The sequence below is a fragment of the Temnothorax longispinosus genome, chromosome 5, assembly GCF_030848805.1.
Source record: "Temnothorax longispinosus isolate EJ_2023e chromosome 5, Tlon_JGU_v1, whole genome shotgun sequence".
NCBI lineage: Eukaryota > Metazoa > Arthropoda > Insecta > Hymenoptera > Formicidae > Temnothorax > Temnothorax longispinosus.
Window position 1 is genome coordinate 14,393,063 of NC_092362.1, and position 18,003 is coordinate 14,411,065.

Below are 18,003 nucleotides of genomic sequence, written 5' to 3' on the forward strand. Positions count from 1 at the left end.
ATTTATCATCGTAATAAATAAAAACATTTTCACGATTTATTTCATTTTTAAAGTTATATAAAATGCTTTAAGAGCCATTATAATAGGCAATAAACTTATTGTCAGTGATTTAAAAATGGTGATAGTAATAGTAGCAACATCGATGAATGTAATAATCAAGCAATGGTTGGTGTAAGGGTGGAACATTCGAATATTCGAAGTGGTGTTATTTGTGGGAAGATCGGAGTAACAACATATTTTCATTGCGGACCGATCGGTCGATGGTCCAAAGTCGACTGTCCGCGACCGTGCTATCGGAGACTAGTCGCGTCCCGACGCTTGCGCCGCAAGTTCCACGACTCCGTTAGACGGCGCCCCGACGCTGGTACCGTCGGACGGAGCGATCGGTCGGGCCAACAGTCAGCCTCCAGTGAGCCAAGCAAGCTCTCTTTCCCTCCCTCACGCTCCCTCGTCACATATACATGCACACGTATACACAGGATACACGCAGGCACACGGCCACATACAAAAACGTAGTTACACATATATATACACGTACAGCCATACGCGCACGTACATTCTCTCTCTCTCTCTCTCTCTTTCCCCCCTCTCTCTCTCCCTCTCTCTCTCTCTCTCTCTCTCTCTCTCTTTCTCTCTCTTTCTCTTTCTCTCTCTCTCCGCCAACATCCTGCGAGAGTCTCCATCCACCGAACGACACGAGAGGGAGTTCGAGTTCCTGGCTCGTCCCTCACGGCTGCAGTGCGTTTCCAAACACCCATGAGACAACCTCGAACTACTCGCACGCACGCACGCATGCACACGGTGTTGAAGAGACACGAGGGCGAGACGATCAAGACGTTTCATCGAGGCTTCTTTATAATTAGTGCTGAAAAGTCGACTGAGTTGGCCGCTGGACAGCCCACCACGCGACTGTGTCATTGATATCAATATAAATTCGTTTTTTCTCTCCTCTGCTTTTTGCCTGTCGTATTGCCTGTCGTTAATTAATCCCTCAGTCAGTATTCGCGAGATATACAAATAATGCGAAAAGCCTCCACTCGCAAGCCAGACTCGCTCGAGTGAATTGTGCTGACTGTTGAAAGACTGAGAAGTTATACGTGTGCATTGGGGAGACCCCGTGAGACCAATCGTGCTCCCAGTCCTAGTGCGCGAATTGAATCTCGTCCCGATAATGTCATTTTGCAACGTATCCGATTCGTAGCTTCGTTTTTGCTTGTCGGAGTGCTTAAAACAGAAAAAAGGCAAGAAAACGACCTTTACAAGTTTTAAAGACGCGATGTTAAGAATATAGTGGTATCGTGATTCGATTGAAGATTTTTACGTGAGTCTTACCGGCTTATAGATTTGCTCCGGGAAGAAGAGGAAACTTACGAGCGAGGAAACTTACGTACACAAAAATAACAATTCTTATAGAAGATAAGACGTGCTCCGTCAGAGGCGAAATGTCTCTGGTAAAGGCAAATCTCCGATACTGTCATAGCCGAAGAAAAAGGTAGCACTGTTAGATCGTCCAACGGAGATCGAATCAAAGACAGCTGAGTAGCATCAACTTAAAAAAAAAAGTTAAGAATTATCGACTACTGCGAATTACACGCGCGTTGCGAGATAGAGAAGATCTCATCCCTCACAAATCGAATAGAAACAAGTTTGTAAGAAGAAATTGGAGAAGGATTCTTTTCCCATTTACCGCACCAAGAGCCGCCAAATCCAGGAAATAGTTTGAACGAAAGGATTCGAAGGAGGTTCGACAGATACCGTGAATTACCACTGAAAATCTGGATATACCGAAGCAACGAATGGCATCTCGTTGCGATACCAACAGGCGACATTGATGAAATAGACATTTTTACGTTAATTCTCTATTGTTGTCGAAGCTACAGTATTTTACAACAGACAAACGTAGATCGTGAAAGTCGTGAGTGAACTTATGAATGGATCTACGTAATCTAATGACCTAGTGCCGTATGAAGGAGGATTAGAAGAGACACATAAACGGGACACGTCGTCGCGGCGTAATGAGGTCTATAATGTGTAAATAGGTGTACATACGGGGAAGTCCTTATATTATATTAACGCGCGCGGTTTCTTTAAAGCAAAAGGACGATTTTACTTCATTTAAATTTTTTTCTCTCTGTTGGCCCCTCTCTCTCTCTCTCTCTCTCTCTCTCGCTCTCTCTCGTTCTTTCTCACTATATTTCTCTATCGTCTTTCTCTTGCTTCTGTCTTGTTTCTACGTATCATGTACCAATTAACTTGGCATATATTGTATCTTGTATTTAATAATAGAATTTAGAATAAGAATATATACGCGCTTTTAGTTACCTATAATTGATAAATCGCTAATATATTCCGCGTATATTTACATAAGTTATTAATAAGGCATGCACATGGCTCGTGAGTAGCACCTTCGGACTCGCGTTAATACATATAACATATATTACACATTAGGTGTATCATAAATACGTGTATATAATTCTACAATCTATAATCTCTGTCGTTCTGATTTTCTCACTGATTTTGTAGTATTCGAAAAGCAGGTCGGAGCAGTACGGGTATCCAGCGCTTAGCCTTTTAGCCCCGGCGCGATAATTAATTAGCTCGCGGGCATCGTTAGAGTGAAACAACGTCGAGCCGCGCGTAGGACTTGAGGAAAGAAAGCGAGAGAAGAAGCGAAAATTGAAGTGAAACGAGGAAATCGCGTTTCCGTCACGAAAGAGGAAACGTACGAGCGCGTAAATCAATTATCAAGTTTTAGACAAAATCATGTCTCACGACCGTGTTAAAATGGCTGTCGTCTTGTGAAATTACTTTGAGAATCTGTGCTAGTCCTAAAGAGAAATTTTCTTACAATCGTCGGCACTTTCTCAAGACAACTTTTCTCGCTTCATTTGCCTCCAGGCTATGTAGGCTGCTCAAGCTTAATATAAAGAAAAGGTAAAAAAAGGGGACCAATTTTTTACTCTTATTCTTATAGACTATCTCTCTTTCTCTCTCTTTCTCTCTCTCTCTCTCTCTCTCTCTCCCTCTCTCTCATCTATCTTTCTCTTTCACTTTCTCTATCTACCTTGATACTCTTAATTAAGTCGCCCACCGGACTATCCATAAATCTCTGTACACTCTGTCCGTGTTAAGTCTGTTGTGGACCAGTGAATGCAGGAAATACGAGGAACGGAGTCGCGACTCATGCAAGCAATAAATTAGAGACCAACTAAGTATGACCACGGCACCGAAGACGTAACGGAAGTAACGTTACGACAACAGGAAACCGAAGGTGTCAGTTACGCCGAAATTAGCTAAGCTAAACTAGATTCTAAAAGATTTGGTCCAATAGAGAAAAAAAAAGACGGTTAACGATTGTCAAAAGCGAAATTTAATCGCATTAGCTGCGCTAAGGAAAAAATAATGCAAACGTGAGTATCACGCGTAAATTGCAAAATTACGCGCGCAAAAAATCACGAGACTTTCAATTCGAGCGAAAGAGACTCCTAAGTCAAAATATTTTTTCGATTAAGTGTGGTACTATCGTAATTTACATTTTAAAATACGCATCGATTACAGTGGGAACAAGCTCGATCAACGAAGTTGGTTTCGCAAATCAATATATTGTTTGAGCCGGAAAAATAATCCAACGATAAACAACGGCTTCAACAAGAACGAGCCAAGAGGACGAGCGAGAGGAAGAGCGCGCGTGGAAGTATTTACGTATTCGACAACGATGGCATTATCCTGAAACGGGCATGACGCCCTTGGCCTCGAGATGCGACGAGACCACCACCCTCCTATTGCTGCTGCTACTCGAGCTGGCACCCGGGGCACGTTGCTATTCGCGCGCGGCCGCAACCTCTGCTTCGTCCTTACCGAGATAGCATCTACAGTCCCCGGCGAGGGTGCGAGTGATGCCGCTTCTCGGCAGCATTATGACCATCGCCGTCGATAGTCCGACAACGGCGTCCACGAGCGTCTTTGAGGGGAACATGACGTGGTCTCGACCAATCAGTGGTGGCTCTACGTTTCCGAGTAACGAGGCCCTCCCGACACGTGCGATCTCAAACGGTAAGCAACAGCGGCGTCTGACCGCGACAGCTACCAGTGATCGTGTTAGTCGCCTCTTCAGCGGTGGAGGTGCTGAGAAAGGACCGAGCAAGAACGCTGCTAAAAACAACGAAAAACACATCGAGGGCAACAAGCGTAACACCACGACGGGAAGAGAGGGCGGCAAGCCCAAGCAAGAGGTAGCGAGAAAGGAAGCTTCCGATCATTGCGGCCACACGTCAGAAACTCGAATTTGTGGCAGGAACACTATAGACGCGGCAAAGAGCGGAGAAGTTGCATTTACTGACGAAGAAAGAAGGGTAGGAATAAGTATTGAGGGCGACAGCAGTGAACAAAGTGGTGACAGCGTAGGCAGTACTACCGATAGTGTGAGTGTGAGTACAGGTGTATCGAACAGCACGGAGGAGGAAGTTGTGATCGGAAAGGATTGGTTGCTCTTCGGTTTTAGCGACACAATGGAGGACACGATCAATTCGTTCAACGACTCGTTCAACGGTAGTTTCCGTCATCCATGGAATATTAGTTATAACGAGACTTTCATTGTTCTGGAGGGTATGTACCCGTCGGGATACACTCTCCCGCATATTATATTGGCGTCTATCCTCGCGACGCTACTGATGATCGTGATCGTCGTGGGAAATATGCTGGTGATAATCGCCATTGCCACGGAGAAAGCGCTCAAGAACATACAGAATTGGTTCATAGCCAGCCTCGCGGTAGCGGACTTTTTCCTCGGTCTAGTGATTATGCCATTCTCTCTCGCTAATGAGATAATGGGTTACTGGATCTTCGGGTATTGGTGGTGTGACATTCATTCTGCCATGGACGTGTTGTTGTGTACGGCCAGTATCATGAATCTGTGCCTAATCAGCTTAGACAGGTTTTGGAGCATTACACAAGCGGTCGACTATCTGAAGAAAAGAACACCGGCTAGAGCGGCACTCATGATCGCCCTCGTCTGGCTATTATCAGCGCTTGTTTGTATACCACCGTTACTCGGATGGAAAAGACCTGCTCCGGCTGAAGAATATCCTAAATGCTTGGTAAGTCACGATGTTACGAAATTCGAAATTTTTTTTTTTAAGTTGATAATTATCAACTGTTGTCTCGACTTAAATTGACATAACCTGAATTACCGAATTACCTGAATAAAAACTAATATTAAGCACAGATAATTACGTAAAAATTTAAAATTATATGTAAAGTATCAGAGATATAAAAAATTAAATTATGTCGATATATCGAATTAGGCTTCTCTAATGAATCAAAAAATTGAGGCATTACGGATATCACCTGCAGTCTCAACCATTTATTTATCTCTTTTTATTATTAAACCGAATGAAGGATTATTACAGCGAAAATAGCAACGTAATCTCGATTTCAGTTGCTTTAAACAATTATGAAAAATATCAGATCCAATTTAATTTCCAGATATTTGACTCCACTGATTATAATAAACACTCTATATCTATATGAATTCTATTTCCTGTAATAATTAATAATTAATAATTGTATTGTCCTATGAAGTATTATCGAAATTATATAAATTACAATTTTTTATTTCATTATTCATAAAATACGTATATCAAATATATTCATAATAATACATATATATATATATATATTAACTTGAATAATTAACGTTTATAAGATTCCTATAAGTATAGATTGATGATTTATATTTTGTAATGGAGTGATTGTTATATAAAAAATGAAGCATTAAACAAACATAAGCTTTTGAGAGAGACTGTAGGAAAAAGGTACATAATTTGGAATGGATTTTATATCTTCAAAATCTTTTTTATCCGCGTATATTACTAGGTGGGTTGAGTAGTCAAAAAGATCCCGTATAGCAATGTATAACCAATTTCCAATCCGAATATTTTCGCGATGTATATTCTGCCGTGAACACGTGAGGAGAAAGAAAGTAAGACGAGAAGTCCAAGCAGGCCAGTTACCTTTCATGCAATAGCGAAACCATCCTTATCCCCAGCCCCTTTTGAATCCCATTCACGGTGATCGCCACAAAATGATACTGTGGATTGGATTTCTATGCGCGACAGTTCAGTCTACTGGCCTGACATACTGAAATTCAGGTCGTTGTCTGCTACTTTGTACCATTTGCATAAATTAGACATTTGTTCAGTGGACGTTTTTCAAAATGTTTCCGTGAGGTTTTTCAGAATTTTAATATAATAAAAAAATATAATGTAATATGTTATATCAGTTATAATTATCTAAATGATTGCCGACAGATATGAAATATTAAAGTGTATAGTAGATAATCGTTTTATTTAAATTATTTTTCATAATTCTAAGATATGTGAATGTTTTCTATAAATTTTTGAAATTTTTTTTGTCGTTAGAGAAATTAGAAGATTAGCCGTTTTTCTGCCATTTATATTGCAGCTTCTTATTTTTGCGGAAAATACATAATGTACGAGATGATAAAAAGTGCTTTCGGTACTATTATAATTGCACACGCTGGTGCATGATTGAATGCACCCTTAAACTTCCAACGGAACTAATTAGCGGGTATAATTGAGCCATACATTCCTACGGCGTATAGTGGCAAAACTTGCTTGCTACACGAATTGCTACGATGGATTATACAGCGTCTTGCGAATACGAAAGAGAGAGAGAGAGAGAGAGAGAGAGAGAGAGAGAGAGAGAGAATGTGTAAATGTGTTTTATATGTGCATTACGCATTAGCTGTTTTTATCTTTTCATAAAATATACTCCATACTTAATAACGGTAAGCAATAAACTGATTGCGTACTTTCCTCATTAAACCGTATATAATTTATAATAATGATGATGATAAACCATTACGTGTAATTCGAGAATTTATCTGCTTAAGATGAGAAATGTTAATTGCATTAAAAACAATTATTTTTATATATTAAATATAAAAAGAAAAAAATATATGTATATGTATAAATTGGAGGGATAATATAGATAGAAAGGTGTGAACTCGATCACGCGAACATAGTTTCTTCACCTGGTATTCGAATGAAGCAGCATATCGTAACGATAGTAGTGATTATTATGTGCACGAAAATCGTGCCCGTCAGGAAGATGCGATGACAAGCGATGAATGAAGATCTTGAATATGTCGACCGAGGATGAAATGTGTCATTTAAAGATCGGTTGGATTTACAAATGACATAGCCTGTTGCAAAAGGAGCATTTGAAATTTAGTTCTTGGTCGTGGATTGACTTATATATCTTGTCGCAAATGTATCTTGTTTCAATATGAGTTCCCGAGTACACGTCTTAAATTATCTTAAAACTAAAAGCGTTAAGTCCGAAAAACCTAATTCGATCTTTATCATAAAAAAAGAGATACGGAGTTGTCTTCTAAACAGTGGCAAAAGGTTTTTTTTTTAATTACGTGATCATTAAAAGACTATAGAAATATAAGATTTTTATGTATCTTTTTTATTTTTACTTATTACCCTTTGAGTATCAGGAGACTTAATACTTTTAATACTTTCTTTCGAGAGAGTATTCTGACGAACAAGTGACGTGTGAACATCTATTTAAGCGCACCCTATTATCCTTTTTGCTCTATTATTTTCTACTATACATACGTACCATTATGGATCTGACAATCTTGTTCCACGCTTTCTTGTTCTTTTTCACATCCTCCTCTCTCATCCATTCAACGAAAGACGCGTCATGAGGCCCCTCAACCGACGATATTGCCATTGGATTTTTCTCTGACTGGTGACAAATGGAAGAACGACAAGCACCACGCGACCGGAACGGAGAGGCGGACAACCGCAATCACAATCATCGCGGTTTAATCTTTTAATGCGATTAGATTGACGCTTCTTTGGTTATTAACAAGAACGAATGGAAGGCGCGATTTGTCTTCTTCACTGTTACCCGCTTATCTTTATTTCACGAAGCTTAGCACGACTGCTAAGAAAATAATACACTTCGTCTTGCATTAGAATGAGGTTTCATTATACAGAGTATTCCAGAAAAATAATCGGATGTTCTTCCAGTCACGGATGGTATAAAAATTAAAATTGGTTTTTCTTTGACAAAGATAATAATTGATACGGACAAATTGATAAATTTACAAAATATTTTGTAAAACACCACATTCTATCGAGTAATATTTAAAATAACACTAAGTAATAGAAATTATCTAATGAGAGATTTAATGAAGAAGATATCGATTTAATGTAATTAATTTCCTACATCGGCAATGCAATAAAATTAAAACATTGACAAAAAATAATTTTGATGTTTTTCCATTGTCCTCTATATGTAATTTAATAGAATGGATAAAAAATTGTGCGTCAACGTGAATCATTTTACATACGTATTTCAGTTATTTACTATATAGTAACAGAAATTATGTTCATAAGTAGAGATAACATCAAAAAAGAATTAAGCTGTGGCAAAATCTAGTCATTAATTCCAAGTTCTGTTTCTGACATATTCTACATCCGGAACGCGAGCACTTATAAAACGTTTTACAAAGTTTACAGCATCCTCCGAAGTATCTGCATTTGTTAGGGAAAGTATGCGAGAAGACAGAGAGGGAGAGAGTTAGACGGAATACATTCAGGAAGGAAGTAGTTCTCACTCTTGTCTTTTAATGCGATTAGTTTAGCAGCTCCGTAACGATGAAACAACGTGCAACCGTGCGTGTAAGCTGCCGTTTACAATGGAATTGTAATTATCTCTAATAACCGACAGCGTGTTTGGTATACGTGGCTTTTATTTGACTGTACCGCAAAAAAGCAGAAAGATTTTGTTTACTTTCTATTTTAATATTTTTAATACACTGACATATTATTTTTAAAGAAATATCTTTTTATCAATTTCTCCTCCTTCTTCTTCTTTTGTTACGAAGCGGCATCGAAATATAGGTACATAATTTTCGGGATGCGAGAGAGATAAGAATGGCATCGCAATTAAAAACAGTCTGATAATCACAAAACTTTTTAGTTGAGATTCTTCATATAATTGTCTAAAAGATTAATATTCGTGTGTATAAATTATAAGATAGATTCTAGAAAAAACAAACTCATTAATGTGACGCTCTGATTTAATCATAATGTCAATTTGTTGAAATTTCCTACGCAATTTTTTATCATGGCTATAAACGGATCGTAAATATATTTACGAATAAAGTCATTTGGTTGACTCATTCATTTGTAAGCAAATTTATTCGTATTTAGAAGTACAGACGCAAAATCAATCACCAAATGGATTCTACGTAGCTTTTTATACGACTAGACAAAGAATACAAATCGCTTTGTAAACTCAAAATCGGATTACATCATTGTTGCTTTTTAACACATTTACTTCTACAAATATAAGGACGCAATGATTGACTAAAAAGTCTTCGATTTCCACTTTATTTTTATCATTATACATGAAATGCTTTACATTCATATTATTATATTAAAACAAAACATTTTTAGAGAAAATACCAATAATAATGCTGCTACAACATTACTGTAAGTAACAAATTCTTTTATAGCATTGAAATTTATTAAAATATCATTCCATCCTGAACCACACGTGTAAGTAAAATTGATTTATGCGGATAAAAATACACAAGTAAAAGACATAAATGCTGAATTTGTTCTATATACTGCCGCATAGAAATTTAATTGTCAGGGAAATAAGAACATCTCGGTTTGTCGCTTATTAAGTAGACTGGAAGAGTGCGTTGAAAAGTTTAATAGTTTAAGGAAGCAGAAAATACGAAAGTTTTAAATAGATAACGCTTAGTTATAATTGTAAATTTTTCCAGTACCAGAAATACTTTAGGGATTAAAAGTAAGTTTATGTTCAAACTGGTTTACTAATATTTTTCTTATAGCATATTGATTAATAAATTATAAATTTTGATTTATTTAATTACTGTGTGGCTTGATAACAGCGTTCCTTTTTTAAAAAACATTATTTTTTATGATTCTTAATACCTGCACGTACATTACTCACGTATAAAATGTGAGAAACATTGTTCTTATACATATAACATCTAAATATATTTGCCTAGGGAAATAGCGAGAATTATTAATATTTCATAAAGTTTGTAAAATGACATTCATGAATGGATACTAATGGGGCTAATTTTGCGTGTTAAAGCAACCATCAATCTTTTAATATGTTTAACTAGCCTTGGTTAGTTTAACGCATAAGAGTTCATACTAATTGCATCTCGATGCATGTGTGACGACATTCCGCGTAAAAAGCACTAGAGCTTCGGTCGTAGGAAAAGTTAACTTCACGAAGCATTTTGCTGCATTTTATATCGTTTTAGTGAATTATTAAAAGTACATGGAAGTTTACATGTTACAACATAAGCAGCATAAAATTCTCTTTCAGAATTTTATGTAAGAAATAACATTTCTTCAAGAGAGATACATATATAATATATATATCTATTTATTTATTTATTTATTTATTTATTTATTAAATATATGTATATTCTCATATTTAATAGTTATAAGCATATAGCTACTAAATAATTAAAAGTCCCACAAAATATAATTATTATCTATAGGTATATACATTGTTTTCTCATTGTTTTCTTGTTTTCATTGTTTGATAGCGTTTTCTTTGCTTAGTTATATATAATATATATTATTATAACGTTGGGCGGTATTAATATTGTCTAGTACTACATGAAGTGAATAAATCTCAAGATAACGCCCAAGCAAATTTATTCCGTCTGCTTGAGAGACACTATTATTAAATATAAAATTATCCAGAAGATTGTATAAAGTCTTATAGGAATCTCATCATCATTCGTGTGTGATGACCTAGCTATTTGACATTTCATCAGATCTAAAAGTTCAAAGGATACACGCATGAATGCTATATATTTATTCTTAAAATTGCTTAGAACAATAATGAGATTCCCAAATTGTAGATTTTGTTCTAAAATAGTTGTATAAAGTTTAATTATTATTTTTTTTTCCGTAAAGTTTTAGTACACATGCTGAATGCATAATGTCTTCAAATTGTTGTTAATAAATAATTTCGAAGTTAATACCATTGTCAATGAGATAAAAAATGATTGTTAGTATAATTTATATAGTTTATATAAATTTATGTTATTTTTTTTTAGTTTCAATATAGGAAAAAAATTTTTAATCAATGTGAATGTATACGTATTTCTTTGCTTTGACGCAATTTTATCTATTTCTACAAGCAAACAATGATAGGAACCAAGAAATAGCGATTGCGATTAGAAACGCTTACGAATAATTCGCATTTCGACATGCCGTATTTTGCGAGATACTTGTCAAAGTTTCTCAGATTGTCGATAAGATTCAAATCTTATCCTCTTCTATTGTATCTGCATTCCTCGCGCCAATATCGTTCTACCTATGACGTTGCTTTATAAAACTTTCATGGAATTCAAGGGATGCACGAAACCGAAAGTTCCTACCTCGGGATTGCGTTACTTCCCAAAAGAGCAATTTCGAGAATCACTCCCAAATGCATTCCGCATAAACATATGCAACTTGCTATCTTGTGCCATAAAATATGCCCCGCATGTTAAGCTATTTCCTATGAAATATATGAACTATGTGCGGTATAATTAGCGTTTCTTTATATATTTAAAAGATTAAAAGCACATAACAAATCAATCCATTTTTGCTGAAATTTCGCCAAGTTTGTAGACACTTATACACACATTTATGTTATTACATTACAGCGGTGATGTTTCATCACGTGCACGAATATTGTTTTAGAAAATTATAATTCCGTAGTAAAGAAATATGCATATCGATTGCACAAATATATTCACTTGAGAGTCTGATAATCTACAATCTACATCCAGATTATTAAATCGCAAACTTTCATAATTTCTTCCAATAATAAATACTAAGTAGATGTCTTGTCACTTCGTATTGCGAGAATGTTCTCTCTCGAAATCATAAAGCGCAAACTGAATAACAAAATATGTTATGTCATTGTTTGGCACTTGGAACATACAAAAGCTCGTGTACTAGCTTCGTGCAATTATAAAAAGAATCGTGCGTGGGACGAGAATAGTTGGCTCAAAATCCGAAACGTTTCAGAGATATTAACTAAGCTTTGGACACGGATGACTTTTAAACACGATTTGTTTATTTCGAAATGCTACGCATTTGAAAATTCTCTGGCGTCAATAGAAGCTTGCTATGCTCAGGAAGAGCGGAAAGAGCAGAGAAATAAAATTCCAACGGGTCTTGAAGCCGTGACCCGATTCAATCGCTTTGCATCGTTGTATCGTCGTTGCAGTTCTCAGTTTTCGATTCTATTAAAAGGATAATTTTTTTTCTTCTTTTACGGCTTTTCTCATTATAAATAGTATGTTATCGATGCTTCATTAAACGCGTTTAATCGGACACTCTATCCAGAGTAAGTATCTTGATAAAGTGCTAACGGCGCGTGAAATCTTTTCCGAAGTAAATCACTAAACTGCTTGGTCTAATTGCCCGGCGTGTTCTAACCGCTAAATTAGCAGCTCTTTGGTTCAGTATTTCAGACTTTTTTATTTACTCCACCTAATTTGGAGATAGCGATTCGACCGAGTAGAAAAACATGCAAACACTCTTTGAAATAAATATTCCTCGTATAATCTACAGCTTGGATATAATCCAGGTTTGTTAGATGATACAAGAAGAATTCACCAGCCTAAGGAAAAAGGAATGAAGGAAAAGGAAATCTGCGCGTAAATCACATACATATGAGACAAAACTTGCTGTTTCTAAATAATTCTCCACATTTCTTACAAAAGTGTTGTTCTCGAGATATATTTTCTCATTAAAGTGTTTTCAAAATAACTGTTATGCTAATATGACATCATGAAGAAATGTGAAACGCGAATGTTTTTATTATTTTTATACTTAGCGTTATTTTAGCTATAGTTATTAGAATTAATTAGAATTAATTAGAGATTAATTCTATTTTTGGTTATATTGAAATCTCTGAAGCACTCGATATTAATTTATCGAAGATAATTTAATGGAAAAATATTAAATGTGCTTCATTTGTAATATAAATATTCTTCAATTGATCATGATAATTAATACATAATTTGTAAATCATTTTCATTGGTTATGTAGTAGCATCGTTAAGAATAAACCATTACCCGCGTGATTAATTTAGAATGTGGGAATATAATTAATTTCTCAGCAAACGGAATGCGGAAGAGATACTTAAGCATTCGAAATCAACGCTATCTCGATTTAGATTACGTGGTTATCCTGTAAATTATAGATTTCGGTTAAAATCGACATCCGACAACTCGCTGGTCGTTAGAAGAAGCGATCTCGGCTGCTAATCGGCGAGATAATTGCGTTTAGCGGCAGCGTTAATCGAAATATCTCAGACTTGAGTTGGGATGTATACGAAAGGTGTGGGATGTGCCGTAGTGGGATGTGCCAGAAGGAATAATGAAGAATGGCGGCGAATACGGTGCTTAGCTCTTGGCTTAGCTTCACCAATACTTCCTTCCTTCTTATTCTTACGATCCTGGAATACAGGATGCTCCTACATTATTCGTGGTATAGTTGTTTCTTATTTCTCTGTCTCTTCGAGCATTATTTTTCTGTCCGTTTGCTGCCATATTTAAGCGCAACCCGATGTTGTCCGGAGACTGACTAAAGACATCATAAATAGTGCGCACGACATCTTGTGATTGTATTAAATAAATTAATTGCAGAAATAAAATCACTATAATTTAAACTACTTATTGTTAGATGCATTGCATCAGTTTGAGATCTAGTTGAAAATTATGTTTTAATTATAATATTTAATGTTGAGCTACATATATATATATATAATATATATAACAATAATATTAATAGCTTTATTGAATGCGTAATAAGTATAGATCAAGACCAGGCTACAGCAATAATGTTATAACGCTATAATGCCTGATCTAGAAAGAGTATATCTTATAACATGATATAAAAAATCATAAATATACATACATAATGCAATATCTGTCACTTTTGGGGTGCAAAACATCTTCTGAATGATATACATTGCACGATGATGTATGTTTTACACATTCTACGCATAGTCAACTCTTTCGCGTCGCATACTGGTATACTTCGGATCCTAACATCGACAGATGGCATTAAATTTCACGAAGCAATCAGCACGCGGTTTGCTCTGAAAATTAAATCGATACGCTGCCACGTATTGCCATATTAAGTCCGTACTACGTGACCGTCGGTGAGTGCCAGTAGTGAAATCGAGGTCGAGTCAGCCATATGTCAGGGCGAGAACATGTGGACAACCGCCTTTGTCGTGGGCAGGGTACGAACGATCAAAAGGCTAAAGAGCGCCAATCGAGTCGGAGGTTGATATTGAAAGCCGACCGAAGCTTGCAAGCTTAAAAAAAGTTGGATCAGAGAAAACTGCGGTTGCAAGTACAAAGAGGATGAAATGGAGAGATGAGAGTAATTCATTTGGCGAATGTTACAATCAACCGACTGATTAATCTACACGTGTATTCTCTTTCTCTTCCTGTTAAGTTTACTTCGTTTGTATATATTTTGCTTTATGCATTGTGCTTTATATCTCTCTTTCACTTTTCTCTTTTGTTCACACTCATTCCCTTTCGAGCATAATGGTACGTAAAACGGATTTACGCTCGGATCATTCCTTTTTAAATAAAATTTTGACGCGAGGTACTTTTTAAATTATCATACTTGTTACTTGAATTTTATTTTGTACAAGGATATCTTAGCCAGTCACACGCAATTTAAACTTGTTAGGATTAACATGAGGTTTGTTTCATCAAATTCAGCTTTTTTATGGCAATTTTCTATGAATCTGATCTATTATAATTTTATATTGCTTGTTTCATCGATGATAGACTAAAATTATGAATAATCGCGAATAAATTAACTTAATGATTAAATCAATTTTTGTATGTATTGTTATTAGCTCTTACTATTTTTGTATAAAGATATATTTGATTACTATTTTATCATCTTTACAATAGGTATATTCTCCCAAGCGAATAATTTCATAATTTCGTAATACACAAATTTCTACCTTATCTTATGAAAGTAAATTTTATGTGGCTAACGTGCGGTTTTGTCAGGTATTGTGTTTATAAATAATTTCTAGTTTATTATAACATAGTAGATATAACGTTGCATTGCTTCAGGCTAAAAAGCTCGTATGCTAAAAAAAACCTTGTGCATTAAAAAGTTTTCCGCCAAGCAACCATTATATTCCATTGCTCGCAATATCGAGGTCAAACTCCAATCTGCTTCGTTATTTCAATGATGATGATATAATTCACTTGATACATAATGTTAAATAACAATATTATTGAATATTATTACAAATTAAAGAAAAACATTATTTTATATGCCTATCTTCTTTCTTATAATTGGTTTTATCATTTCTTTGATATTGAAAAATTCTCTACTTTCCAAGTTAGCAACTTTGTTGGAGTATTTTAGCATATTTGTATTTTTATATCTTATCGTTCTCTTTATTTTCTTTTCTGTATTCAAAGCTATGTAGATGATGTAAATAAAATAGTAAAACTACTAAGAACAAGGAATATAAGTACCTAATTATTAATAACGTATAAAAGTAAAAAAATTAAGATATTTTTTGTTCACTCATAATTCGTTTTTTTAACACAATATACAAATTATTAAAAAAACATTGTTTTGTATATTTTTTTGCGATTGGATACCAGATTCTGTATTTTATTTTAAGTTGAAGTTATGAATGCAAAAACAGCCATTTTTCAGATAAGGCATTTTTTGACAAGCACGACATAGGAAAGAAATATATGAAAAAATAATTTTAATTTAATAATTCTAAATTAACATATTGCGTGATTAAAAATTATATTATGTAAAAGTAATGGTGATCTATTTGTTTATCGCAAATAGCTTTCTCTTTATCTTGATGATTCTTATCTTACAATTAGTTGAGCAAATCTAGTTATTGTATACCTATTTCAGTATAGAATATTATAACTTTGTTATATCATCCACTTGCACATTTTCAAAGTATATGTCGCACTAAAAAATTTGCCATACAATATTTGTTCCGACTATTTTTTTGCTGTTACAAGAGTAAATCGCGCCGATATACTTATGCTCTCGAATAAGTTCTCGAATTTTCAAGAGCGCTCTTCAGTCTCGTCGACCGGAGTACGAGCATGCTCAAGTAGTCATCCTGATTACGTCGGTAAACTTAAAAGTTTTAATCTACTTCCATAGATGATGAAGACTTCATAACTTTCGAGTTCACGAAGTTTATATTCTTTAATATGCCGGAACGAAAGCATTTGAAGATATATTTGTTTAAGAACAAAGCATTCTATGAACTGTAATTGTATTCCACAATTATTTTACACAGATTATATTATACATACATTCATGTATTATGTTATTAAATTTCTAATACAGATGATAATTCAATTTGTCTGGCAAATTCAAATTGTAGGAAAATGGAATTTCAGTATTTGCCTCAAGAGAGTCAATAAGGATGAAAATGCCGCGTTTAAATATAGCATTTTTATATGTATACCGAATCTTTGAATATTTTGTCAAAGAGAAATAACATGAGCAGTATATATTTCTGTAGGCAATGGATTATTGATGGAAATCATTGCGGTCGAGAATACCCCAACCGAGATTTAAAGCTTAAGTGACACGCGCACCCACGTGAAATCTGTGTAAACGCGATGAGACAGAAAACATTAGTTTCCCCTCTGCAAATCCACGGCGTCAACGTTGCAGCGACGTGACAGCGGCCTTAAGCTTCTTGGCCGTCATTCACCGCCAGGGATGCATTTCACGGCAACGCGACTCGTAAGCAATTCCAGAGTAATTCGCGGTGACGCACGACTCATCGTGTCTTTGGTACGTGGACGGCGCGGGCGGGAACGTCATATCGCTGCAGCGTACTTTATTAAAAAATTTCCAAGACAAGAGGCATTCGGCATCCTTGTTCCATTGAGGGACGAGGTCGCTGCCTCGTCGCCTTTCTCTGCGTCGCGTCGCGACGAGTAGCTTATTCGCATCGTGATAGCTGCATCTCATCCGGCGTAGAAGGATATTTTTTAATAAGATCACGCCCGCCCTAGTTCATCGTCGTCGTGCTCTCGTGTATTGCGTTCGTCCGACTGCAACCAACCTACCGTCTACCGCAGACAGGTTTGCGCGATGCGCTCTAAAATGCCGTTCGTTCGTGTCGGTATCCGAGTGCACACGATATCCGGGAGCAGCGATCTTGCGTGCTGCAAGGGACGGAGGGTAGCCGTAGCTTCCGCTTTACGTGAGTTCACCAAGTGTACCGCACATTTGCCGAGCGATTGGCGGATGTATCGAGCGGCACGGTGCGCGGCGCAACGTAGCGCGGCGCGGCGCGGCGGGTGAGAAAGAGTTGCGAGGAACCGAAGCGAGAAAGGAACGATAGATAGATAGATTAATAGCTGCCGCGTGGAACACGAAAGTATAAGTGGCAGCTAGTAATCGAGATACGATATTGCGAAAGGAGGTGCATTATTAGCCGCGAGGAAACGCCGCGCTGCGCCGCGCCACGCCGTTCCATCCGTGGAATGGATTACATTATGGATTCAGATTTGCACGAGGCAGGTGGGTGTATATAGCCGTGAACTAATGGAGGGAAAATAGCCGGGGAGAAGTACCGAGAAAACGGGATTCTGAGCTTTTACGAGAATCGTGCTCCTTCGTATTCTACGAGAATGCGTAGCGGTTTTCGCAGAATTTCGACCGTGCGCGATCATTCCGCTGCTTTGTATTTCGCAATCATACTCATGCACTAATAGTACACTCGTGTTATAGAGATTCATAAATCGCATAGATTATGGTACATTATGACAAGTAGTTAGAGCTTCTGTCATTTTTTATCATTTTGCTTGTTTTATAAATATAAACAATCGACTTTATCGAGTATCATGTTTTGAACATA

General features: G+C 36.3%; 1 protein-coding gene across 1 annotated transcript in view; it reads left to right on the forward strand.

The window, feature by feature from the left end:
• Positions 1–401: 401 nt before the first annotated feature.
• The window catches only part of Octalpha2r (alpha2-adrenergic-like octopamine receptor), a 104,978-nt gene continuing 87,376 nt past the window's right edge, over positions 402–18,003 (forward strand). Inside the window, exons 1-2 of the mRNA XM_071779553.1 lie at positions 402–3,410; positions 3,559–5,096. Of these exons, the coding sequence (XP_071635654.1) occupies positions 3,897–5,096 (1,200 nt within the window). The 5' untranslated portion in view covers positions 402–3,410; positions 3,559–3,896. The remainder of the gene's footprint in view (positions 3,411–3,558; positions 5,097–18,003) is intronic.